The following is a 26,480-nucleotide window of genomic DNA, read 5'->3' as shown; positions in this document are numbered from 1 at the left end:
TTTATATTATTTCGAACTCTCCAATATTTTTCATAAGCATTTAAAAAAAAATGGGAGAATTATTCTATAATGATTTAATAATTCGTCATCGATGTCACCAATTTACAGTAATTTACATGTACCTCTTTCTTGTACATATCGAGAATGTGACTACCAGAAAAATGATGCACAGTGAATTTTAAACTAGTGGTAAATTTTACAGAAATGAAAATGTTAGTCTGTTTCTACTATGCTTGCAACATCAAAACTGTAAGACATACATACACTTCATGTGAAATGAGGTATATAATTATATATACACATAAAACTGTATTTCGTAATATTAATATAATAATGGTAATAATAATAATAATAATAATAATCCCAATAATGATGTTCTACCCAGATAATAAATACTATAGATACAGTGTGAGTGTGGTGTGTGAGTAAATTAACCAATTAACTTTATAGGGGGGAGAGGATTAGGGATTGCTATGTACAAGTCATATTTGTACTATGCGACTGACGCAATTAGCCATCATCGGCTTTCATTCAGACGCGCCCTGTATTCTCTTCTCTTGTCTTTTTATTTTTCCTTATATACTTTTTCATCCCGCGCGCTCATTTGTTTGTATGTGAAATCATCTGTTTCCTAAATTATAGAGAACAAACCTCTCTGTGCTCTTCTCTCATTCTCATTTACTCTCTCGCGCTCTTTTCGCTCATTCTCAATTATCTAATATCTCGGCGATGTCTCTCACTTCATAAATTATTTAAAAACAATATTTTACACTATTAATGTATGTATAATATATAAAGGTCACCTAATTTGAATAAAATTTGTCAAACAGCATCGAAAAATTGCGCTAATGGGTCCAGGAAACATGATAACAGAGACCCAGTGCCGCGCGAGCATAATATAGTATAATATGCAATTATCTCACACCAGGGGCTTGTACGAGGCATTTTTACTTGTAAAAAAGAAGTATATCGCCTCTCTTTTTCCGTTCTTCTTTTTTCATTTACATCATCTATATAAAATTAAAAAACAACGTAATATTATTTATATTACTTCGTCGTTATTAATAATAAAAGCTTTGTACAAAATTCAATTTACAATTAAAAACATTTTGGTTATGTAATTTTCTAGAGATTCTGATTTGTAATTGAACTATCTACCGACAGAGAGGCAATTGTAAGTTAATTTCTTATAGCGCGTTTTCTTTTGTTTCTCCTTTTCTTTCCGTTTATACGCGCGCATTCGTTCTTTCTCTTTTTCCTCTCTCTCACATGCTCTCTTTTATTCACTTTCTTTCGTTCTCGCACATGTTCATTCGTTCTATCAATCTCTCGCACATACAATTTTACTTCCCATTCATCAGATTCCATTTGGTATGCGGCAATGTACGGTCATCAATAATAGTATCTCGTGTTATCTTATTTTTTGTTTTTCGGAAAACACAAAATACGATCTATTTACCTTTTTTTTTCGCCTGACGAATTACACGAATAGAAAAACGTTAAAAAGAATTACTGTGCATCGATAATCATCAAGTTTACGCTACGATCGCGGCGTATTATCGTATTAATTTAAAAAAGAATCGAGTAAAAAAAGTCAGTATTTCGCATTGGAGGTTTATCGATTAATATTTGAAGGATCGTTTTCTCCCAGTTATCCAGGAAATCTTAAAGTCTCTAACAAACAGTTGAAGACGGATGTAGGAAACCAGTTGCTCTCGTAAAGCCCCAAGTGGCGGTATGGTAAAGGAGTGCATGAAAGAGGTGCACATACTGCACTACGAAAGGAGAAGGTGTGGGTCAGACGAGAGCTGCCGCTGCATGGTAGAGTTGCATGAGCGCTTGTACGTGCACTGGTAAGCAGGATAAACGATCCTTCGTGTTCGCATCCACTGCAAGCCATGATAGTGCATTGTATCCCTCCAGCACATATCTGAAATATATTAATAATAATAATTAACAAAATGATAGATTTTGATATTTATAAATGAATTATATTGAATTATAGTAATTAAATTAAAAATTAAAATATGCGGTCAATGAAAGCAACAATATAAACCTGAGCACATCGGTGGTATACTGTGAATCTAATGGATGAGCAGTGAGTGCACTTTGTTGTTGCAATAGATCATCGCTATTCTGCTGTATTGCTGGACTATGCAAATGTAAGGCATTTTTCAAGAACACTGGGCAAACACCCTCTAAATGGGGACAGGCTGACCAAAACCATGGTGGCATTCGTCCAGTTGGTGCAGTAGACACTAAGTAACCAAGAGCAAGTGGTTGCTGCAATAAAGTTCCAACCTCTTCTGCTTGTTCAGCAACTGCTACCTATCAATTATAAATTTTACAGTTAACTAACCGTTTACAGACAGATAATATGTATAAATATTTAACTTACTCTTGGTGTGTTACTACATGGAAACGGACTACCAGGACCATCATGATTGCCTAATCCTGAACCTCCACCATCTCCACCCAATGGGGATCCTTCAGGACGATGTGGGCTACCACCAGGACTTTGACCTCCACCAGCACCAGCCTCTGGCCATACATTGAAGATGTCATTGAAGTCTCCCATGCCTTCCATACCTTCTGGCATATCATCGTTTAGTGCAGAAAATAGCTCATCATCTCCTAATTCTGGTCCATTAATATGCTGCTCTTGAAATGCAGTCTGTGATGACTGTAGCAGAAAAATGATCATTTTTAGACATTCAGTTACATTTAAATTTTTTCTCTTAAAAAAAAATTTGTACCTGTGTGGTAGCAGATGTAGGAAAAACGAGAATATGAGTGCACGTAACATCTTGTGGTGTAGATAATTGGCAGTTTACTGACGCCTGACTAAACCTTTCATCAGGTGTGAATTGATCAGCCATAAGCCTGAGAGTTGAATCTGGTTCAAGGGAGACTAGACAGGCGCTAAGCACACAAGGTGCTGCTGACGGATATAAAAGATTGCACTGGCCACATATTTCTTTAAGGTGTTTAGAGGCTTTGAGAAGCGCTTTTCTGGATAGTAACCAGCTCCAACCTTTCAACTCACCATGTCCAATACGTCCCACACGACCTACTACTAACCTCCAAGGTTGTACCTAAGTATGGAAACATCCAATTTGAGTATATATTTTTTAATTCAATTATATTTTCATTATTTTTAATGTTTATGATTCAATATTTTAAACAACATTTGATATTTTGTTGTGAGCTACTTACACCTTGAGACATTACACCAAGTATGAAATCCATCAATTTTTGTAATCCAATTCGTCTGGCTGAGGCGCGTTTTCTTCTTTTTCTATTTGGTATATCAATGTTGATAGTAGCTGTTTCAAATATTTCTCCTCTATCATCAGTTGCAACTGCTAGCAGCCATGATTGATCTTCGCTAAGACAATAGCTGAGATACAAAACTGCACACTCTTCTGGTCCAGCGATGCCAAAAGACTCTGGTGCTTCGCTTTTCGCCCGTAGTGGAGCCAAGACGTAGGCGGGTGAGTACAACCGGTACGGGGCTCTATTTCGTTCCTGATGTATAGTTGCAAGAGTATTACTATAAGACTGAAAATGATCGAGTCATGGCCTGTTTACTTTTACTACTTTCGTCGTCTTAAACGGCACATGGGCAACGCGATTGTCTATTTTAAGGGAACAGTTCTACACAAAATACAAAAATGCATCTTACATCTTTACTCTTAAGGAAAATGTCTGCTGCGGCAGCGGTACCAAAACCAGTAAGACTTTTTACTGTGGAGTTATGATTTAATAACCGGCGGCCCTGTAGAAACACGTTTAACGCTAAAGCTCTCATCTCGTCCTGTATTTTGCGCCTTTCCCTAGCTCGTCCTAACTCCATTATACTTTCCAAAGATATTATCTGAAGATGAAAACAAATGGAAAATAAATTAGTAAGTTGCTTAATTTGAAGTACAATGTACAAAACGTTGAATATTATTTCGCTTTAACGTGTATAATATAAATTAATATAATTAAAATAATATAAATTGATATAAATATAATAATTTTAAAAATATAAATTATAACAAGAATGTTTTTATTATAATATAGAAAAGATGTAGTCGGCGCGAAATACTTCTTCAGTTCTCCATTTTACCTTTGCTCGAGATCTTTTAACAAAACGTAAGAAAAATCACAATTCAATCTTACCTGAACGTTGATATTGGATCTAAGATTTTCAGGCATGCTATTAACTGCTGTCGAATATGCACGTAACAAAGCTAAAATAGCAAGTCTTCGTCGGTCAGCATCTTCGGGACCTCCCAATGAGAAAGGTTCTACTAAGTAAACGACTATAGCTGGAGGCTCGATTTCCTCTTCATCTGGACCCGATGTTGTATTAGTGTGTATCGTGGCAGTTTGTGAAGTTGGTGTTGTGTTACCGGTATTAGAATTAGTATTTGTTGTTGTGTTTGATGACGGTGTTTCACTTCTAGGATTTTCTCCTTCTAAAAATGTGTAAATTTTATATGTAAATTTATCTCTAAACAAATGTAAGGGTAACTTAACTTACAATGTAAAAAGGTACTTGATATGAAAACGTACCAACTGATTCTGGTTTGTTAGTCATTACATCAGGTGTGGCTGGCATTGTGTCAGTAACAGGAATAGTTGTTTGCGGCTGTTGTTGTTTGTTGGTCGGTTGCGAGTCTCCAGGATCTAACAAACTTCGATCTTGAATAACCTGTGTTAAATATGGAGCTAATCGATGATTACAGACTTGCGCATACAATCGCAATAGTTCTCCTAATTGGTTCTCTCCTAAAAGTTTAAACCAATCGTCTATTGGTTGCTTGACTTGTTTCTGTATTGATGCTTTTCCAACGCGAAGAATACCATCGCGTAACGCTTTCGAAATAGGTGTATGCCTTCCTAGCCGACAAATCTAAAATAAATCATAGCTTTATAATCAAAGATAAAAACATATTAATATGTTATGCGAAATTCATTTACTTACTTCATATGTAGTTGATAGTTCGCGGAAGAATGATTTTACTTTATTAATAACACAATCATTGTCTGGTGCTACCACTACATAGGCGACGTCTCTTGGTCCAGCATATGGCTCCAAGAGTAGTTTCTCCCAGTAACTTAGAGCATAAGGTGATAAAGACAGCCAATCTCGGTCATATCCAACAACCAATGCAGGTATTGGTTGAGGTTCACATCGATCATCGGTTCCGCGACCAGCTAAACGATGGAATTGTCTCCAAGTCAAGGGACCTGCAACGGTATATGGTGCTTCCCACATTCGAGTTGTACATTTTTTCTGCACAGCATCTTGCAACAGTGGTTGTAGAGCTCTCATCATTCTCACGATATCACCACTGCACTGAGGTCCTTTCGCTCTAAGGAACACCCATCGATGCACTCCAATTACACGATTAGTTCTTTCATTGTGTGTACCATTAATTTTACCCTGATCGAGAGCTGCTAGCGACACTTCGTTACCATCATTGAATTCCAACATATTCACAGTAGGCGTAAGCATCGGGTAGCTCTTCATTGAGGAATAGATCCTGGATGCTCTGTAAAGACTGCTTGCGGAGCTCTGTATGATCAGGCACTGTTCTCTGAGCAATTCTAACACATTAGGTGGTATCACGTCTAAACCTTCCGACGATTTGCCCCCTCCACAGGCTACAGCGATTAGAGACGCTTTTTTCTTCTCTGCTGGATCCTCTGCAATACCAGTAATTTCCATCTCATCTTCGTAGAACAAGCCAGCTTGATGAGCTAACCGTCGATTTACAACCGCGCTAAAGCCACAACTGCACCTAATCTGATCATCATCTTGAAACAGTGCTCCGCCTGACCATGAGTGGGTAAGATAGACACCAGCGTCTGCACCTTTAATATTACCAACAACTTTTGGACCTGCATTGCACACGCAGAGACTGCAACTGTCAAAATTGTGATCACGGAAGATATTAAGCACAGTGTCACCTAAGAGGATATTCACTATGAGAGAGTTCGATTCTGGCGCACGAGTAGGGCCTGGTGTGTCTGCTTCGATGCTATTCAGATTTTTGTTCAGATAGGAAGAGGTGGTAGATGTAGCTGGACTTGGTTGATCATATGGCGGCGGCGGTGGTCTTCCGGATATAGTTGCCGAGCGATATGGTGCTCCCAATGGTGCTGGACTCGGGGGGCATGGTTGTTGTTGTTGTTGTTGAACTGAACCAGGTCTAGTTGGTGGAAGTGGTTTATCTGAATTGTTGGAAGTAGAGTTGCACTGCCAAGAAGATCTATATACGCAGTGCGATGGCAGTGTAACAGGTGGTAGAGATTGGCTGGGCAGATTTGTGAGTGGAGCATATTTGGAAGAACCAACCATCTTACAAATAGGTGTAGGTTTGAACACGTAGGACCAATCATCGATTGGTTCTTCTTGAGGAGATCCCATGTTCGGATAAATGTCGGGGAGATGCCTAAGTGGTCGTTGAGGTACAGAAAGTTCCGTCTGGTCCATTAAAGGGTCGTTTAACTGACAAGGCGAAGCAACGGGATTATGCTCTAAGGATGGTGGCGTCGGAAACATTTTGGAAAGTTCTTCTGGTCGTAACACGCCAACTCCCCGGTTATTATGTCTGTTATTGGCATCTACCCTGGTTTCTTCATGTAGTCCACCAGATCTATTCGACTCTGGGGGAGTTTGTACTTGAAGCTGGTTTAAATTCTATAAAAAATATTGTATAATTTGTAACTTTAATCACAAACGCAATATTAGATATCAGAGAGAGAAAAGGAAAGGCAATGCGTACGATTTCATCGCTAGAAGTGTCAGGATCGGAATTATCAAAGATTTGGTCTAAATCTTTATAGGATGCTTGAAGACCTTCACTAGTAAATAACGATCCTGGTTTAGTAGGATCATCTCTTGGCCGTCTAAGTCCATCAACGCTTGTGCCATTTTCTTCACCTGTTGCATCAAACTCATACGGATCTGTTCTTCTTCCGATGCAATCTCCCTGCACGAATATTAATAAATACAATGTATATGAAAAATGCAAATAATATTTCAGACAAATGAAAGAGGTCACTTACAACATTGACATTTGGTTCTTGCTTAATCTCTAATTTGGGTGTTTGAGATTGAGGAACCTGAGAATTCATTGGTGGATATAATGTATTGCTCCTCACATTGACTGGACTGGTATTAGATTCCTTAAAACGCTTTACAGGATGATTGAGCCATGCTTCTTGCGTTGAATAATCATAGAGCCAAGGTAATGACTGTTCGTTTTCTAGATATATATCCTCACATTCTCTAGAGGTTAAGACTGGTCGTTTTAATGTTGGTCCAGGGGCTGGACTATGCACTTGATTATTGCATGCAGAGGAAATTGATTTTGGGCCTTGAGAAGGGGTTAGTGGTGGGGCAGTGTTTGTATGACTGGGTGGTGGTTGAGGACTAAGAGTAGGCATTGTAGGCTCTGCTGGTGGAACTGATGCTGGCTCGGAATGTGGTGTTGGAAGAGGTGAAGGTGCAGGAGATCCTGGTGAGCCAACAGATGGAACTGGTAGACAATCTCCCCCTGTTGGTGGTCCCCTTGAATAAGAAGGAGGTCCGCCTGGTGGTGTACTTGGCGCTTCTGTTCTGTTCAATACAGACCTATTCCAATTAGAAAACATAATCATAAATTAAGTTATTTTTAATAATCCGGGTATCATAAAAATATTAATGATATATTTCATATTTTAAATTTGATGACTATAATCGACCTTGATAAGTTGATTCATGCTGAATAAAAAATGATACACATACAACTACCACCATGAACGTTTTTATGAAGAGAATTTTATGATACAACACACCTACAATTATTTTACTACTTAGGAAAATTGTTAAAAATACAATTATATACCTAAACATGATAACAGATTCAACTACAATATTGAAGCAAACAATGCACGAATAGGAAAATAACAATTACAAAAATCGTGCTTAAGTTATGAATAATATTATTATGCACATGCAAAGCATTCTTTAACTATTGAAAGAGCTAAATAGTTTAAAACTGTTACAAATTAGAAGTGGTAAAACTTCAGAAAAGGAAGGAAAAACAAAAAAAAACATTTTGATAATATTATATAAAAATGTGCCTTTTTTTATTCAATTATATACATGGTGTCTGGTAAGGTAAGAAGTAAATTTAGAAATTTAACAAATTTATCCCAATATAATGAAGTGTTATCATCTTGTTGTAACTATATTTTTCTTCTGATTTTTAACGTTATTCCCTCCAAGTAAGAAAGTAAATTAAATAAAATTTCAATGATAATTTACTGCCAATAGCACCTTTATAATATGTGGTCCAACGAAGTCTCAGTCTATTACTCCACATCACACATTTACCAAAAATCAATACTTATATCTAGCTAATAAAACATTTTTTGTTCTGGATGATTTGTTGAATATGTGAGTAAGTTTGTTAAACACTTTACTGGACACCTTGTATACTGCAATATGGTTTATTTAGTATATATAAAATGAAAACTAAAACTGCATAATAAAGCATGAAATAAAAAATAATGACTACTTAATTTTAATCAAAGTTGAGACATATTTCTATGATTTCTTGATATTTGGAATACCTTAACTATGAATACCATGATACTGTATATGTAACAATATATAATGGTTACCAGTTATGTATGAATATACTTACTATAGTCTGTATTAATAAGCACATAAATGTAATAGATCCCATTTAAAGTATATATGGAATATGCATATTAGCTGCTTCTCTTCAATAATCAGAGTAATAAAATTTGTACTGTAAATTCACCTTACGTATTGTTATGTATTAAAATAAAATAATAACGAACACTTTTTCTTGTGTATGCTTTACCACAATTAATATTCATAATTTTTCCAAAAATGAGCCCCCCCCCCCCCCCCACAAAAAGAAGATAGAAAAATTGCACAATGACGTTTGATTAATGCGTTATTCGTGCAATTAGATTTAGTTACTCCTATGACTAAATAAATAGCAGAGCTTTCATAAGCGATGTGAATTAAAAGATGACGTTATGATATTATAACGATCATACGATATTGGCATTATTGCAGTGATTAATTAAGGTATGGGAAAAAATATGATTTTTTCATTGATATCGGGGCAGAAATTACCCACCTGGGGGCATTAGCAGGGACAGAGGGGCAAGCATCCCACTGGGTGGTAGAGCGTCGATGAAACGGTACGACCCTCCGTCCACCTTTATCTACTCTCTCCCTCTGAACCTGAGAGGAGGCCAGGCTCTTCCAACCCCCGGGGGTGGCATACCTGCAACCGATGTATTTAATATCTCGTTTTTTCATATGTTTACTTATCTTAATTATTCTGATTTACTGAGCAGCAACGTGTGGAATAGAAATAGATAAGTAGTCTAATATCAACTTTTATTATCTTTACAATTTTATCAAACCTACATTGGTGTAATGATATAATGTTAAAATCTTTCTTCTCACAAAAAATATAATGTTTAATCTGAATAAAACTTTTAGTTATTATTTATTTAAAATTTAAAGAAAGTACACAAGCTTACCCATGATAACTATATCCTGAGATTTATGTTCAGTTTTATTATGATATGGACTTACCATGTATTGTTTAAAAGGAACATAAAGTTTATATTATTTTATATGAAAGTTTTCAATATAGGACAGTCCTGTTGTCATAAGTAAGAGAACCAATTTCAAGAAATAATTGCATTCTAGCCATTCTCAAAAACTAAATTTACATGCACATATAGCAACAGCCATTAAAAAAATTACTACTTGTACTGTAATATTTTAAACAATCTACATTTTATAAATTGTGCTATAACATGCAGATAGAATCAATAACAATTGCAGACTATACTATTTTGAATATTATCAGATAAACATAAGATACAGTGAAAAGACGTATATATTTACTGCTACATATAATAAATGTGCAAGGAAGATAATAGTTACAAATCTAACAGTAATCTTATTCTTTATATATACTTTCACTTTATACTACAAACTTTGGATAAAAGTGTTATTACTACTATCGCTATTACTGCATTGTTCTTTTTTTTTGTTTATATCATGAAGATATATATAAAAAATATGGAGAAAAAATATGAAATTGTTTTAACAAACAATTTCTCAAATTATATCAATGCGAAATTCCTGAAATTTCTGATCTTTACTATTAACCACTACATAAAATAAAATATGAAATATATTACATACAATGCAGTAAAAGTTAGACTCACTAATAAAAGTTACAAGAAAGTATTACTTACTTTGAACAGGTACAGGAAGACTTTTGTGTTGGATCAATGAAGGTCCAGGTTCCAGGTTCTGTGGAAGATTCTGTCTTGGAAGCAGAAATTGGTGAACTCAAAGTACATTCTGCCCATACACGTTCTGGTAATTCGGTAGCCGCTCGTATATCCTGCTGACTCAAGAGAGGATGTTCATAACTAGCAGGACTATTTGGTGGAGAAAGAGCAGTATCAGATGGAGTATCATCCATATCTGTGACCAGGACATAACATGAGGGATAACGCATGCGAACACCACCAACAAGCACTTCTACTAGAGATGGAAGTCCTGTTTCTACATTACTGCCATTAATCGGATAAAAGTGTTTCCATTCTTCAAGGAGTTGACTATCTGTACGTCCCACTGGGCCAGTTAATGTACCTGCTAATCCATAAGGAGCTAGTATCACTGAAACAGAAGATACATTAAATAATTACATATTTGCAGTAGCAGCATATACTATTGCGTTTTTAAATTATCTTGTAGAACCTAGCTTACCTTTGACACCAGACTGGGAAGTTTGGGTGCGTTGTAAGCAAGTCCTTGTAAGATGTCTCACAGCAGGATGCTGCCTGACATCCACACTTGCACATACAGTGCTTTCTCCATGCACAAAAAAGGCAAAGGAGAATGACAGGTGGCTACTGTAAATGGTACTAAAATTATTTTGCTGAATTAAGTTACAAGAAGATTGATTAATAGTTTGTCTCGTAGCTATGATTGAAAATTATTATTAACAAAAATAGAAGAACGTACCTACTGCAACGGTGTTTCTCGAATCCGTCATAAGGTTGTACGAACCACTTTCCAAGGCGAACAAAATCACGAGATAGTAAGCACCGTTCGATTAAGTTATGCAGAGCCTTGAAAAGAAGTGACCGGCATTCATACGATAATCCGCTTTCCCAAGAACCCTGTTCACTTTCTGTAATCAAAATATTTATATTAGAACATAATCTTATTTTATATATATATATATATAAAATATATATATAATATAATACTTCAAAAATTTGTATAATATTTGATATAATATTTAGAAAACGTTTTACATTCACACTTTTTTTCTGTTTTGTGAACAGAAGGAACGAAATGAATTTTGTTTTAGAAGCACGTAGTTTTTGTTATTTTCCCGCGATCTACTTTCTTCATCAAATCGAGGCAATGCCTATTCTTATTGGTCGAAAGAAACGACCGATTCCATTGTGAAAGTAATGCAATTCGTGTATAAAATTACAGCCAGTCACGTCGACGCTAGGCAATCCGTAGAAGACAAAAGAAATGTTGGTCGAGACAACTAAAAAATTCTAGAATTTTATGCTCGTGATCTAAGATGAAATATATATTTTCTTATCTTATAATATAACGGTATTACGTTATATTTTCGTTTCTCAAAAAATACGTCTAATTTTGCATTTAGCAACGTAATTCTGCTTTACTCGTGAAATAGTAATGAACTTTACGCTTCATGAACATCAACTGTGTGAGTGTGTGGTATGTATCAGTTTCACTTTCTAAAATAAATTAGTATTACAATAAAACAAATTATACCACTTTATGTAATATAACTTTTATAAATTGCAATATATACATATTTATATTTTACATCTTTATTGCATAATATTTATATAAAAATCAAATGGACTCAATTGAATTATGCCCTATAGATTCCTAGATTTCTATATGTGTGTAGTACATTCATAAATATTACAGATCTCGATTTCACTAGTATTCAAGATTTCATAGAATGTATATTTTGTTGAAAATATCTTGCTGACAACAAAACAATTGTAACTAATTTTTCTATATGAAATTCTTCACTTCTAAATATGTGTATTCAAAAGAGTTATTTTCACCGTCATTTTCATTATCGCATAGTTTGTGCTAAACAAATATTTTTCTAACTTCATAAAATTATTTTTTCATCATATATCGATAAGGAAAAAATTATATTTTTCTACATCCATTTAATAGTTGATGATTTATTAAAATTTTTGACAGAATATATGTATAGTTGCTTAAATTTCTTTTTAATCTATAGCATCCAAAAATCTGGTTTAACCAAGACTAACGGTTTACTAGTTGGTTCCGCAATTGGTGTATTCCTTGCGATGCACAATAATGGAACCTTGCGTCGCATCGCACCGAGTTGCAGACAAGTACATGGTTCAGCGACCCTGTGCAGAGAAACACGGTCTAGCTAACGTTACCGCTTCGTTCGCTTTGCACACCTTCTTTCTCCGAAACAAAAGCATACGGGATTTTCTACAACGACGTCCACAAGAATTCGCGGTATATCGCTTTTGGATTGATCCGATCGTTTAATCAATGAATTGTTATTCTTACGGTATCATTCAATCGTTATTTTATTGTGTATATATAACAAATCTTTTGGCTTTTGTCATTTTAATATTAATTTTAATTCTGTAAGAACTAGCAATGGTTTTCTGTTTCTCCCTCTAAGCTTCAAATCTAATCTAAACTGTTTGGATCATCTATGATTCAACTATTGTAATCGAAGGTTTAAAGTTCATATTATTCTGATACAAGTAACAGATGTCATGGAAGTTGAAAGGAATTAAAAAGTAAACATTGTTAGTTTCCAAGATTTTGGTTCAGTTCTTAAAATGAATCATAAATATATAAATCAATCCTCACACCCTAACAAACCCTAATAAATCAAATAGATTACGATCAGTTTCAACAGAGGAAAATATGTAGAAATATTTATAGTTCTCTCAGGAGTAAGTTCGATACGTAATGAAGAAATTCCAAGACTTGTTTGCTCATATTACTTGAATATTTAACATACGAGAACAATGTTACCCTATGTTGCAGTAACTCAAGAAATCATGATTATTATTCTATTCTAATTCGAATAATATATTCGATTCTAATGAGAAGTATTTTAAATATAATACGGATAGCTGATGCCTCTTCAGCTTATGTACTTTACAACTCGTTACTGTTTTAGAAAATTCATTTCGTTCGTAATCTATCTATTCGCCTTAAGCTTTATAATTTATTTTATGCTTATTAAACTTAACTAGTTGCTTTTAAAATATTGTGACTGATATGAAAATCAGTACGAGATACTGTATATTGTTTGTACTTCAATCATTTTCAATAGTGTGGATCCAGAAGAAAGATTAAAATTAAAGTAAAGACTACATTTGAGTATAATTGTTGTTCGTAGTAGATCGACCATAGTTAATAGGGCAAGAGGTTAACACCTTGTATATTTCTCAATTTAGACGCATAAATTTCACATCTTACAAACAGACAAGCGTCTATGACTCTACCGTCTATTATAAAATATGTCTATTAGAGAATTGAAGATGTCCGTGAGGATAGTAAGAGCTTCATTACTCACCACACGCGATGAGTTCCGGCGACACCAGACCGGAGAGATCAGGTTCCTCGCCATACCAGAAAATCCAGAGTTCCTTAGCGGCAGTAAGGGAAAGGGGTGGCGGTGCGGGCGAGGGTGCAATGCCTAGGTCGAAGATTCCAGCTCCAGTTGCCGAGGCGGTTGCTGGGCCGGAGGTAGCCGGTGTAGCGGCGACTCGTCGCCACACGCAGAGAATGTCACCCGCGAGGCACCGCGAGAAGCTCGATAACACCGGGTCCTCGAGGGGGGTACCCCCGAAATCGCCGGCTACTTCGCCCCACACGAGCTTCTTCCATTTGATACCGCAGAGATCCGTCTATAATAATAAAATTACTCGTTAGCCACATTTATTAAACTCTTACGAATCAATCCAAATATTAATAATAGAGCTACTAGAATTGTTAAAACGACTAGCTCATAATTTTAAGATAGAAATTTCGTAGATATACAGTGGTGCACTTGTAGCGTTTGAATAATTTTTTCTAAGATGTATGGATGAAAGGTCGTTTTTCTTTTTGAAGATATAATATTTATAAAGATTAATATTCATGGGAAAAGTATATCTATGATGATGATTAAAAGCATATTGACAATGAGTATTTCGGTATTGTATTAATCAATACTGAAACAAAATGATGCTGAATGTAATGTCAATTTGTGGATATAACTGACTTTTAATAATTGAAGAATTAAAATTCTTAATTTATTAAAAGGTAGTCGATCTATTTGCCGTTAGTAAGTCAAATAAATTCTACAAGATTGCCTTTAAAATGTATTGTGATTAAGATATTAAAATGTTCAACTATGATAATTTCAAAAAGAGGAACTATTGCATGGTACATCTAACTTCTAGCTGAACTTTTGAGAAGGAATTTAAATGGATATATGAAAATAATCTACCCTGTTAATGTCATATATTTTATCTAATTAACTGAAAAATAAATCTGTTAAATTAATTAAATGAAGCTTTATATATCTTTAATAATATTTGATTATACATTTATTAGTGTCAGCGGCTAAAAGCAATGATAAAATATATAATTTACACGTATAACATAACACTTGTACAAACTCTTCCAATTAGCGAAGATAGGTTAGGGACTGTAGGGAATGTATCGGATCATTCATTGACCATTGAGAAAGGTCGGTCCTTGAACTTTCGCCGCATTCTATTTCCATTTGTCACGCAACGTAACAAATCGTTGATTTAACCGTGAACAATAAGATTCTCCTTTAATGTGCAGATTAGTATTAGAACTTGAGATTATGTTGCAATTTTGTTTACTAAAAAGTAATTAATATCTTGTTAAAGAGTTATCGATATTGATAATACAGTTTTTACATCAACAATATAATTGTACTAATTGTAAAACCATAATGATTTAAGAAAAAGGTTATGTTTTTTTATAACTTTGCTAATAAGAATTAAAGCAATAAAATAATTAATAATTTACAATTTTAATACAAATTACTGCAAACTACAATTTCGCGTAGTCTAAATAATGTTTCTATACGAACATTAAATAGATATTCAATGTAGGTTAGAGACATACATAAACTTTTTAATTGCAGTTTCACAAGAATTTTGTTTTATGTTTTATTAACAGCATTTATAAAAAATATAATGATAAATTACTAATATATGATAACTATGTATTTATTAGGAGGACTCTAAATAAAAAGTGAAAGCGATAAATAAATCATAAATATTCATACAGATATCTGTAACGAAACCAAATGATTTCCCGTTGAACGCATCAGTCTGCACTGAACGTTAAATTTTCCGTTACATCAGCTTGCAACTTTCTGAAAACGTCAATGAACTTGTGCTTGATAGGAAGGAAATAGGAAGATAAATACTTTAGTTGAAATTGAGTTGTATACAAGGTATCCACGTTTAAGGAAAAATGTATCTTATCTTGGTTAGTCAGAGGCCATTCACCCTGGTCTGATATCTCTAATGCATCTGATTCATACATTTTTTGCTACCTTCTATATGAATAGTCGATGCTTTTTTCGTGGGTAATCGATATACAGTTTAAAGTCGATTCTGAACACTTGAAATGTGCAGTTGCTATTAACGCATGCGTGAGAGCGATATTTGTAATTTAAATGCACTCAACGTCAAACATAATCAATCGTTTTATGATAATTATATATCTTTTCTATTAAAACAATTTACTGTAACTTATTATAAGTTTGCAAATAACATTTTGTTGTTACTGGCTGTAAGCTACGTACAAGATAAGAAAAAAGAATTGATAGAGAGAGACACAATTTTAATTATTGTTAAATACAAATTAATCGTTAATTATTGACACATTTAAATAATTCAATGATTCATAAGTTTGTCGTAATTATTACAACGGTATTATTAACGACCTAGTTTAGGCCTAATCAGATGTTATGTACTTTGTTAAAGTTTCATTTATCTTAAACACTTTAGAAGGCATAATACCTTTTCGATATGATTTAGACATGTTGTTATTTGTTAGATGGTTATGCATAACATTTGCTACCTTCTGTTACTTAAAAACTGTCATAATCACACTAAGACAGTAATAATAGCAGGGTGGAATAGAGAATTTCCACATATTTTCTTGTTTTTAGTACAATGTATATGAACCGCGGCGCCACCGTAAGCACGTCTGTCTATCGTATGGCGCCACGATGTGTCTGTCAGAGTAATAAAGACACGCGCAGTCGCGAGCAGGTCGCGCGCTTCTCAACCAATCAAACATGCGCCTTTTCTTACGTCATATTGCCAGCTGACATAACCGGAACAGATTCAAATAAGAGCGGAAACTTCCTATGATACTAAATAGGATAATATATAAATCTAATAACGTTTTTTTATCGTGTATCGTTAACGTTACTTTTGATTCATATTCAGACTACTTATTTTTTCATGCAAATACTACAAATTAAAAAGTACAAAACATCAATTTTTTCTATGAGTAGTACACATATATAATATTCAAGATGCAAAAAATTTATGTTTATGGTTGTAAACAAAAAGATAAGTATATTATTCGTTATTGCGAAGTATTACTATAGAACTATTAAACCTGTTTAAGAAAGAAAAATTCTTTCCAAATTGTTTATATCTTATCATTAATGTCATTCAACAAGTACTAATAACCTAAAATACCTGGGAAATTAGATAAACTATCCAAATAACCTATAAAATTACACATCCCTAAAATTTAATTCAAAATTTTTCGGAATACACCAATATCTATATTCTATCTATAATAATGAAAATATAACGAATAGAAGTGATATTTTCTTGATTCTATTATATTTTAGAGACAATAGATGAAAAAAGAATCGATTGGGAAGGTAAGGGCGCGCGGTGGCGCCTATCGTGTCGACGAGACGAAATAATCGGTGAGCAAAGGCGCCCATCGCAACGCTACGGGGCTGTCAAGCTTGCTGATCAATACAAGCAAGGCGACGTGCAAGGCCGCCCGCGTGGATTCAACTCGCGGGTCCGCCACATTCCCTCGTTTCATCCTGTCGTACGCGCCTGTATTCGTATTGCTTTTCTCCCACGGTATCGTTTCTTATAGATTCTTTCTCTCTCGCTTTGCATTACTTTATCCTGTCTTTGCCCTCTTTCCAAATTTTCTATTTTATCAGTGGTTACAGTTTGTCTAAAATTTTAAGACGTGTAATTATCGAATAATTTAACAATCTGTGTTGGATATTAAATTGTAAGATAATTTTTAGGGGAATTTTTTGAGCTCACATTACTTGGGCCATAAAATTTATCTTTATTTCAATGATGTCCCTACATTCCTGGTGTAATGAAGAACAAATTTTAGTAGTTGTCGTGGTCTTCTCGAACATAATTCTTTAGTATACAATAAGACATTACTAACAAGTTTATTTTACACGTTTATTTCTAAATGTTTCTTCTTACTCTTTCTTTTCGAGTATAAAAGATTAATCAATGAATGAATCAAATAATACATTGCGTTAAATATTATTTCCTTGAAATTAAAAAATATTACCAAAAAGACAAAACTCCGTAGCTTTAAAAATTTACTTTTCATATTAAAAATTTGAGCTATGGACCATATAAAGATCTATCATAACAGTACGAAACTTTGATTTTAGATTCCAAACATATTTAAACATATCATCTGCTACTTTAATGTCTTCAAATATTATCAATGTACAATATTTTGGTCTAAACATTTTACTAAATTGGTTAGAACGGTGAGAACAAAAACATATGGAACAACGAAATAACTACGGACAAAGTATCGACGCAGCCTTCAACCGATTATAATTCCAAATGCAACCGATCGCAATCCTCATGGTTCGAGTCGAAAACATACACAATTGCACATCGAATTATTGATCGTGTCACCAGAAGGAAACAATGCCGACCGAACGTGTCAATGAAGACAGAAGAAAACTGTACAATCTCATTTTTCTAGTAGCAGAGCGTGTTTCGGTGCGCGTAGAACGCAGCTACAGCTGTAAATTCCCATTTCTGTTACTGCCCTCCTTATACGCTTGCCGTTAAAGCAGCACGAACATTACATTCACGTGCGTAACGAAGCGGAATTCTCTTGCGTACAAGTTACTCGAAAGTGGATAGAGTACGCCTCTACGATGCCACCGACGTTCCTCTTTCATTTTTTCCCTATGAAATCGTACTTGCTGTGTGGATTCTTCTAACTTTGTTCTTGTTATTGGTTATTTTGAAAGTCCCTTTATCCTTATGTTAACTTACAGTGAAGTATTACGGCAGATATGATTGTTTCAATAATATTACATACATACTCATACTGATATTTAATAACTATAATAATTTTTGATTATTTATTTTCATTTATCTTTAATTTAGAAATCAGTTATTAATATCTAAACGACATTTCGAAGTAATGGTTAAAATTGCAGTTACCATTAAAAAAAAAAAGAATTTACAAATTATACGAAAAAGGAAAAAATAAATTCTAGCCATGTATCAATATTTAACAAGCACAACAAAGTGAGAAATTATTCATTAAGTGAAAAAGTGTAAATATAAAATAAACGATATTTAACAGAACAATTAAATTATATACCCTTATCTTTGAAAGAATGACTTTTTTACGTAGAAAATTATGTGTTCCTCTATTTAAACTTAAACAGTTCATCTCAACATTCAAATACAGCATCCTGCTGACTAATATATATTATTATCACTTTCGCTTATTCCTATTCCTGTCTCAGTTATTATTTCCATATAATTAATTACAATACACAAAAAAACGGCACGTAGATTATATTAAAATAAATTACAAGGTATGTTGTAATATGCAGCTTTGTCGAACCTGTAATTAAATTGTCTAATTGACAAGTTTACCAGAAAATTGTACACGAATCGCACAATCATCCTAGCCATCCAATCTCGTCATCCTCTATTTTCCTATTTCTCTATACGTGCAAAGGAAATTGTAAATATTTAGCATGTCCTTACTATTGTTTCATATGTTTCCATTCGCTCCAAACGAAGTCAAGTATTAACTCTAATTTTGAATTTAATTTCATGAAATTATGAAGACTACTTAAATGTCATTTATCAGTCATTGTCAGATAAGTTCAAGCAAAATAAGTTCGACGTAAAAATGTCGAGAGAGAATTCGATTCGAGAGACACTGGGTATTCTAAATTATATCAGAGTCCGGTCTGGTGATTTCTCGGGCGAGATACGTGAGGCACGCGGCTTCTTCGTCGACGAAGTCACTCGGCTAGATTATGCTGAAACTGGTGCTCCGTGGAGAGAAACAGGAGAAGTCGAAGGGGGCTTGACCAGCCTAGGTGAAAGCCTTGCACTGCGAGGACGTCACGTGTTAAGACTACAAGAGAGTTTACACATTGCTCGGTTTTGAGCTCGCCACTTTTGCTTCGAGCTGACCTCGGAACATCATTCTTTTTTTTATCCCATCACCAAACTTTTAGAAACCACTTTCGGATGAATCTCGACTAAATTTGATCCAAGAAAAAGATCGAGAGTCTCAATTTCGAGCACACTTTGCTGCCCACTCAAAGAACGACAATGGAATCTTACAAATTCTGCTACTTTTAACCTTTGTATTGTATTGCTATTGCATCATAGGTGACCCATAACAATTTGAATCAAAGGTACAGACAGTTTCAACCTTAAATTGGACAACACGTGTCCTTTAAGGTGAATCTGAATTCTTACATCGCTATCATGATCTGAAGAATTAAAGGGCTCAATGGAAAAAGAATACAAGTTAGATGTGCTTCAATTTTATTTCTGTAATCTAGCATCCATTCTGTCAGTATGTTCATACGTTGAAAAAAATTAAGAAGCAAACTTTTGATTTTTGAATAAATTGTGGAGGAGATCAACTCTCATTCACTCCTTGTTAATTTGACAAGTTGCGATAAACTTGATATATTATGTATACATTCGTGTTATTTGTAACGTACGTTTCATTACAGTTATTCTCGTTATTTACACTTGAAAATATCCCTCTAGATTTATATAGTGTTAGGAGAGATAAACTGAATTGGGGAAATAAGAGGCGGATGAGGGTCGAACTAAATTGCAATTGAAAACCGACAATTGATGGGTATTTATTAATATTCCTAATTAATTATAGATCTTAGTTAACTGAGAAATTATTGGCCTGTTCTCCCGTCGTTCGATTTATAACGGTAAATCGAGAATTGTGACAGAATAAAATATGCTACGTATAAAATAATTTGTTACAGTTGATATCAATAATTATTCACTTGACTAAAAATTTCCCTCACAAATCGCAACAAAATATTTATTTCATCATAATTTCTTTTAAATAAATTATTAAAATTATTCAAGAATCCAGTATATAATTTTATGTTGAGATATAGATGTTTATTGATAAAATTAACATGTGTGCTTATCTAATTAATTAGATTAATTATCTAATTATCTTTGATAATAGATGGACGTGTTTCTGTATATACATATACATGTATTTGTATTGAGAACCACTGCGACCGAGCATTGCTCCTACCAGGCCGTTGCAACTCGAATTTTACCGTGAATACAAAGTAACTATAAAGCTGTACACAAAAAGCCGCCAACAAAGTTATTCTATTCAAAACATCTGAGGTTTTACCTGCTTAAAAAATTGTATATGTCACTCTGTGGGTATCAAACGAAGTATCTATTTCTGATTTTTAGTGAATTTTAAGGACATTAATCATTTCAATAATCTTTAAAGGATTCGATCCTTAATACACAGAAAAATTAATTAATAGAATAGAAATAATAAGAAGATTAACTATAGAAATAAATAAATAAATTGGTATTACTGTAAAATTGTTAAACTATGTTTTATAAAGAATGTAAATAAAAGTTTAAAAAGTGATTTCAGTGAGTTATTATTAAAATTCAAATAATTACGAAGACCCTCAAAATTAATAAAATAATACTCCAATAAAAGAATGGATTGCACAAAAATTCAGATGCTATCAGAATCACGATATTTCATAATATTGGTAGAAATAATACAAGAATATACCGTACTCCAAGATCATGTCATGTTACGTAGTAGATATCCTTAGTAGATAATTTCGAAATAATTTCTTAAATCGAATTCATGCGGAATAGCGGAGGCCGACGAACTGTCGTCAGACGTAAACGAATTTCATCGGGGAAAGCTACGGGGCGGGGGGAGGGGGGGAGCCAAAACGAAAGCATAGTTTTCCCTGCAACCGACAAACCAGTACTGACGACATGACACGCAACAACTAAACTTTCCCGAATTTTAATCTAATCCAATGAAGATGTACAATAAAATAGAAAAATCCTAAGGAGAATAGTCGAAATAATAATAATAAATAAACAATCGATAAATAAGCCTTGTTTAATTAATTTTAATTGATTAAATAACTTTTATTTAATTTTAATTAAATTAATTTAATTAATTAAAATAAATAATTAATGTTTTATAAATCCCAATCATTCGAATAGCTCATTTTAACAACTTTTATCACGATGATGTCTGCTTTGGAAAATCCCCTAAAATCAATTTCCAAAAACTTCTTCATTTTGTTGTTATCCAGACGAGCGCTACTATAAAATTAAGTTAAAAAAAGGAGAGAAAGAAAAAATATAAGAAAGATACGAAACGAACAGTAGAAATTCATTCAGGTGGATGTTTTGATTGACTGTTCGTGAGAATGCGGTACACTGCGAGTGTAACAGAAAAATGTGTCTGTCTCGCCGTTATACCCGTGATAAGTATGTGTATACATGAGTCGCGCGCATTCTGCATGGTCAAAATGAAGAGAGAAAGAGGGGAGAGACAGCCTAAAGGCCTTGCATACAGGCCGTTTCTAAAATAGATGACCAAACTTTAAAAGCATACAGGAGTCACGAATGTGTCATAAATGTAAAGATTTATTCAGGCTATCACATTATGTATAAAATATTACTATTTTTTGTTATTAAAATTACGATCTTTTACTAAACATTATACTCCTTTATTTTTTCACAAATTTACTAGAAAAAAAGAAAAGACAGTAGAAATTAACAGCGTGGGGGCAGTTGGCCCCAAAAGTAAAAAAATTCTTTAGCCACAGTTTCGAAGGCGTTTTATATCACTAAATTATCAGTGATTCTTTCTTTTCAATATTTATTAAATCAATGTATTATCATCTATTTAATATTAATATACATTTTCAAGTTTCGTGAACATAAACAAAGATTAAAATTTTATTATGAAACGTCTAATTATTTCATTGAAGCGCGTAAATATTATTCGTATTGAACTGACACACATTTAAATATTTGTACACTGAGGCGTTCATATACTCAGAATTTTTTTTATCGTTAATATTTATTACTCTGTATTTAAATACGAATTGCAGTAAATCTTTTAACTGTATATTCGAAAAATATCAATATTAACAATCAAAAAAGAGAAATTATTTCTTTAATGATGTGTAAGTAATCGCTTATCAGCGACTGACATCTCAATTAGTAACATATTTTAAAGAATTAAATTTTTGTTAAAAATGTAATAAGAAAATTAATGCAAAATATAACAAAACAGAAATATATATGTAATTTACTTCGGGATTGATGTTCATATTAAATTCATAGAGGCAGATAAAATGTTATGAAGTTATAACGTTACAAAAGGTAAAATATAATTGAGCTTTGTCACGTGTGAATTATGTTTAATCGTATATCTTCAGCAGAAACAACGTTTAATAACAACTTCACAGGTATGTCAGGTATTCTTAGAAAGTTCAGAGAAACTAATGAAGATAAGTCGTACATTCGACGAAAATCTATTCACAGAAATGGTTGCATAGACGAATAGGAAAAAATACGTATCTGATGTTGGATACGCCTAGGGTATTAGTCCCTATTAATGACATCATTGTTATACGTTTATTATTAAAGCATCAGTAAAAAAAAGCTTTCAAGAATAAATAGATAATGTGTCTTGTTTAATAAAAATATTTAAATTAGCAAAGCATATGATATACGGCAAGGTATTACATTTTCATTTGTCAAAGTATAACTACATTCTTCAGGATTTCTAGGGATTTTCACGAGTATGGTATCTCGAGACATCAACGAACACTTACTCAATAAAATTGAATATATTGATGAATAACATACAATTTACATTATATAACAAATAAATTTTATATGTTAAACATAAGTGAATAAATTTTTAGAATGTTTTAATAGATAAAAAGACTAAAAAAGTGATATATATATTGAGCAGGCGAAACTATCTCAGAATAAACTTAGAATTTATTAAATACTTTATTAATGAATAAATTAGCCTAATGTCACGTTAATAAGAATCAATATCCTATTTTCAAAATATAACACAGACAGGTGTATCACGAAAAATCAATATATTCTGATAGGTTGGTATGCATCGCACACATACACGTTCGAGATTCGTTGAGTTCAACGGAAAAGAAATTCCTAGACTTGTCGGACCAGAGCAGAGCAAAGACGAGGGCTTTCAACCGGTGCAAACAATCGTCTGGCACAGTTTTGTGGTTCCCTTGAAAGGCGAAAGGAATGTTACGAGAGACGATTTCGTTATCTAGTCATTGGGGGAAGAGACGAAAACACGCCGCGTTTTCAACAGTTTATCCAGAGATTAGTAGTAAAAACAACAATAACATAACACGCTAGAAACAATCGAACAATATTCACTACGGTAATCAAAGGATATCAGTGGTCAGCACTGTTGCAACCTCCTTAATTCTCTCACGAGTGGGAAACTCAGGGCCGACGTGAATCAGGCATGACATTGGGTCTTATAAACTTTAAATCCCAGTGACGCGCGTATACACGCTTGCGCGTTTATACAGGGTGTCCGGTTTTCCGTGCAAACTTCATCAGAGTAGTATAAAAATAAAACTAGAAAAATAAGGTTGTGTTAGATTGATGCATACAAAATGCTGTTTCTTCAAATGAAAGTTTAACTGTTAATCTAGACATAATTCGATGCACTTTCTCAACTAACAAGTTTCACTATTCTATATTTATAAGAATTACTAGTTCTCAAATGCAACATTTGTATTTCTAATAACTTTCATATCGGTTTTTCCAAATTTAGATTCATAGGAGGAAATTAATCTGTCAAATCCGCAATTCGTACAAATGACATTTCATACGCACCAATCTAACAAAAAAATGTTATAAATCCTCAATTAAAAAATTATAGGACAAATATGAAATGTGAAATAAACAGTATGCGAAGCATCAATACAAGACGAAATTATCGATACACATCTGACATCGGATAATCGCAATGTCCAATCATTTATAAACTGAAATCGGTTTTGATCTTGATTCGTTTCTTCATGTGCGATATTGATTCCCATTATTTTTTCACAACTGAATAATTGTACTACGAAGAATAAAGCACTTATGAACTTTTTGTTATATGACATTTTTATCTCTAGAACACATTAATAAACTTCATACGGTAAAACTTAGGACACCCTGTATAAATACCTATAGACAGTCAATTATACAAACCTACACACACCCATTGAATTTTGTAGATATGGTTAAACTCCCTCACAAAATATCACTTATATATCAACACAAATGAATTGTTTCTTAATTTGCTCAGTATAATGTTTTAAATTCAGAATGAGATTGCGTCGTTTCTAATTTTGCTACCAACAAAATTTTAGAACCTATATTGATCAAACATTTTTTATTCTCATCAGTAAATACTATTTATTCCCCTTTCCTTCGTAAATCTCTGTATTTATACGTACGTATATACAACGCGCTGCAAGAATTGTGATACAAAATCGAGGTTAAGAAGATTCTATACATTCCACATAACACGAAAATTAAAAATAACAAAATTTAAAAAATTGAATTTGAAAAATTGTCAAGTAAGTATACAAAACAAAGTATTGAATGATTTTGCTGACTGTACACTCGTATACACACGGGAATTAATCAAGTTCGCGTACACTTGACAAGTTGTCAAACTCAATTTTCTCAGAAACGGAGCCTCCAACGCAATTTTATCATTCTTGATTGTTATTCCATTTTGAATCACAGAATTTTCCTCATCTTGAACCATAATTTTCGAGACATGCTATATATGTACATATTATACAGGGTGTTCCAATTGCTCGATCAAACTTTTTAGTGTGTTATGAACAAATAACGGAAAGATGTCGTATAAATATAGGTTGTTTGAAACTAGATTAAAAGGTTCTAAGAAAAATACGAAATACAAAAGGAATGGCAACAAGCTCTCAGTTACTATAATGCAAAACGAAAATAGGTTGACAACCTAACCCAAACTTCTAGCTATTAATACTCTGTTTCGAAATGTTTACCGTTTTTGACAATAGTCATAAGACACACCGGTAAAAGTTTGAATCCATTACTCTATGATCATTTTATTTCATTTTTTGTGTTAGTTGTTATTTGTTTGGAATTCTTTCTTTCGTTTTCCCCTTAGGTCTCACTCTTAAATTTTTTGCACTGAATTAATCAAATCATTTATATTAGTTCATTACGTATTAGTTTTTGCTTGACATGCTTTTTCTTTCAAAAACTACTAGCATGAGACACACCTGACGATTTAGCAGTTCGTAATATCGTTCCTTTCGCATCACGTATTTCTTTCATAACTTCTTAATGAAGCTTCAAACAACCTATGTTTATACGACATATTTTCCTTATTTATATCCATAGAGCATAATGGAAAAGGTTTCAGTCAGAAAAAAACTGGAACACCCTGTACACACAGCAATGGGTGAGAGGGAGGGGAGGGGAGGGGAGTGCCGCGCGATACACAACACCGACGTCGACACGAACGATCGAGTACTGCCCACGGGAATTCTCCGATATATAGGTTAACCCGGGCGACTTCTGCTCGCGACATTACGCGGTACCGTTAAACATTCATTGGACAACTGGCACTTCCATCCTCTGAAGCCTCTGTCTCCATTCTGCCATCTCGATTCTTCAAATCACACACATTGAAGCAGATATGCGCGACTATATGAGTCTTACGAGTGAAGAGAGTGGGCTCACTGATCACTCACCAGTGCGAAGAAATTCGTGTGGCAGTCCTCCAGGCTAGCGCCGTTCGTTTGATGCGACGGATGCGTCATGGCTTCTCCATCGTACGGCGTACACTCATTAGCAACACTTCTCGCGGCGGCGCGCCTCTCTCAGGCCCCGAAAAATCACACGGCGAGGCCGCTATTATTCGAGAACATTTAGGAGGGTTTTCA

The 26,480-nt window shown here is 33.8% G+C and overlaps 1 protein-coding gene across 6 annotated transcripts; it reads right to left on the bottom strand.

Annotated features, from left to right (window-relative positions):
• Window positions 1–272: 272 nt before the first annotated feature.
• On the bottom strand, window positions 273–26,427 carry skd (mediator complex subunit skuld). Of its 6 annotated transcripts, none has more exons than XM_033343401.2 (17): window positions 26,289–26,427; window positions 13,695–14,028; window positions 11,078–11,246; window positions 10,820–10,977; window positions 10,300–10,729; window positions 9,159–9,308; window positions 7,066–7,633; window positions 6,783–6,989; window positions 4,976–6,697; window positions 4,564–4,903; window positions 4,168–4,466; window positions 3,686–3,877; window positions 3,217–3,561; window positions 2,757–3,095; window positions 2,399–2,683; window positions 2,057–2,328; window positions 273–1,930 (listed from the first exon to the last, which is right to left on the bottom strand). In XM_033343401.2, exons 1-17 carry the CDS (start codon window positions 26,355–26,357, stop codon window positions 1,798–1,800), a joined length of 6,012 nt encoding a protein of 2,003 aa, XP_033199292.1. In that variant the 5' UTR covers window positions 26,358–26,427; the 3' UTR covers window positions 273–1,797. The 6 variants fall into 6 exon arrangements, with proteins under 6 accessions (XP_033199292.1, XP_033199294.1, XP_033199293.1 ...); XM_033343403.2 differs by having other exon boundaries at window positions 3,217–3,528; XM_033343402.2 differs by having other exon boundaries at window positions 10,820–10,965.
• Window positions 26,428–26,480: the final 53 nt, after the last annotated feature.

This window comes from Bombus vancouverensis, chromosome 9, assembly GCF_051014615.1.
Source record: "Bombus vancouverensis nearcticus chromosome 9, iyBomVanc1_principal, whole genome shotgun sequence".
Lineage (NCBI taxonomy): Eukaryota > Metazoa > Arthropoda > Insecta > Hymenoptera > Apidae > Bombus > Bombus vancouverensis.
The sequence above is the reverse complement of the archived record's forward strand: the minus strand, read 5'-3'. Positions and strand labels throughout refer to the sequence as shown.

Coding starts and splice junctions, on each gene's coding strand:
- skd (XM_033343401.2), bottom strand. CDS start 26,357: ATGACGCATCCGTCGCATCAAACGAACGGCGCTAGCCTGGAGGACTGC. Junction 6,698..6,782: donor ACACTTCTAGCGATGAAATC/GTACGCATTGCC, acceptor TATTTTTTATAG/AATTTAAACCAGCTTCAAGT. Junction 2,329..2,398: donor CATGTAGTAACACACCAAGA/GTAAGTTAAATA, acceptor TATAATTGATAG/GTAGCAGTTGCTGAACAAGC.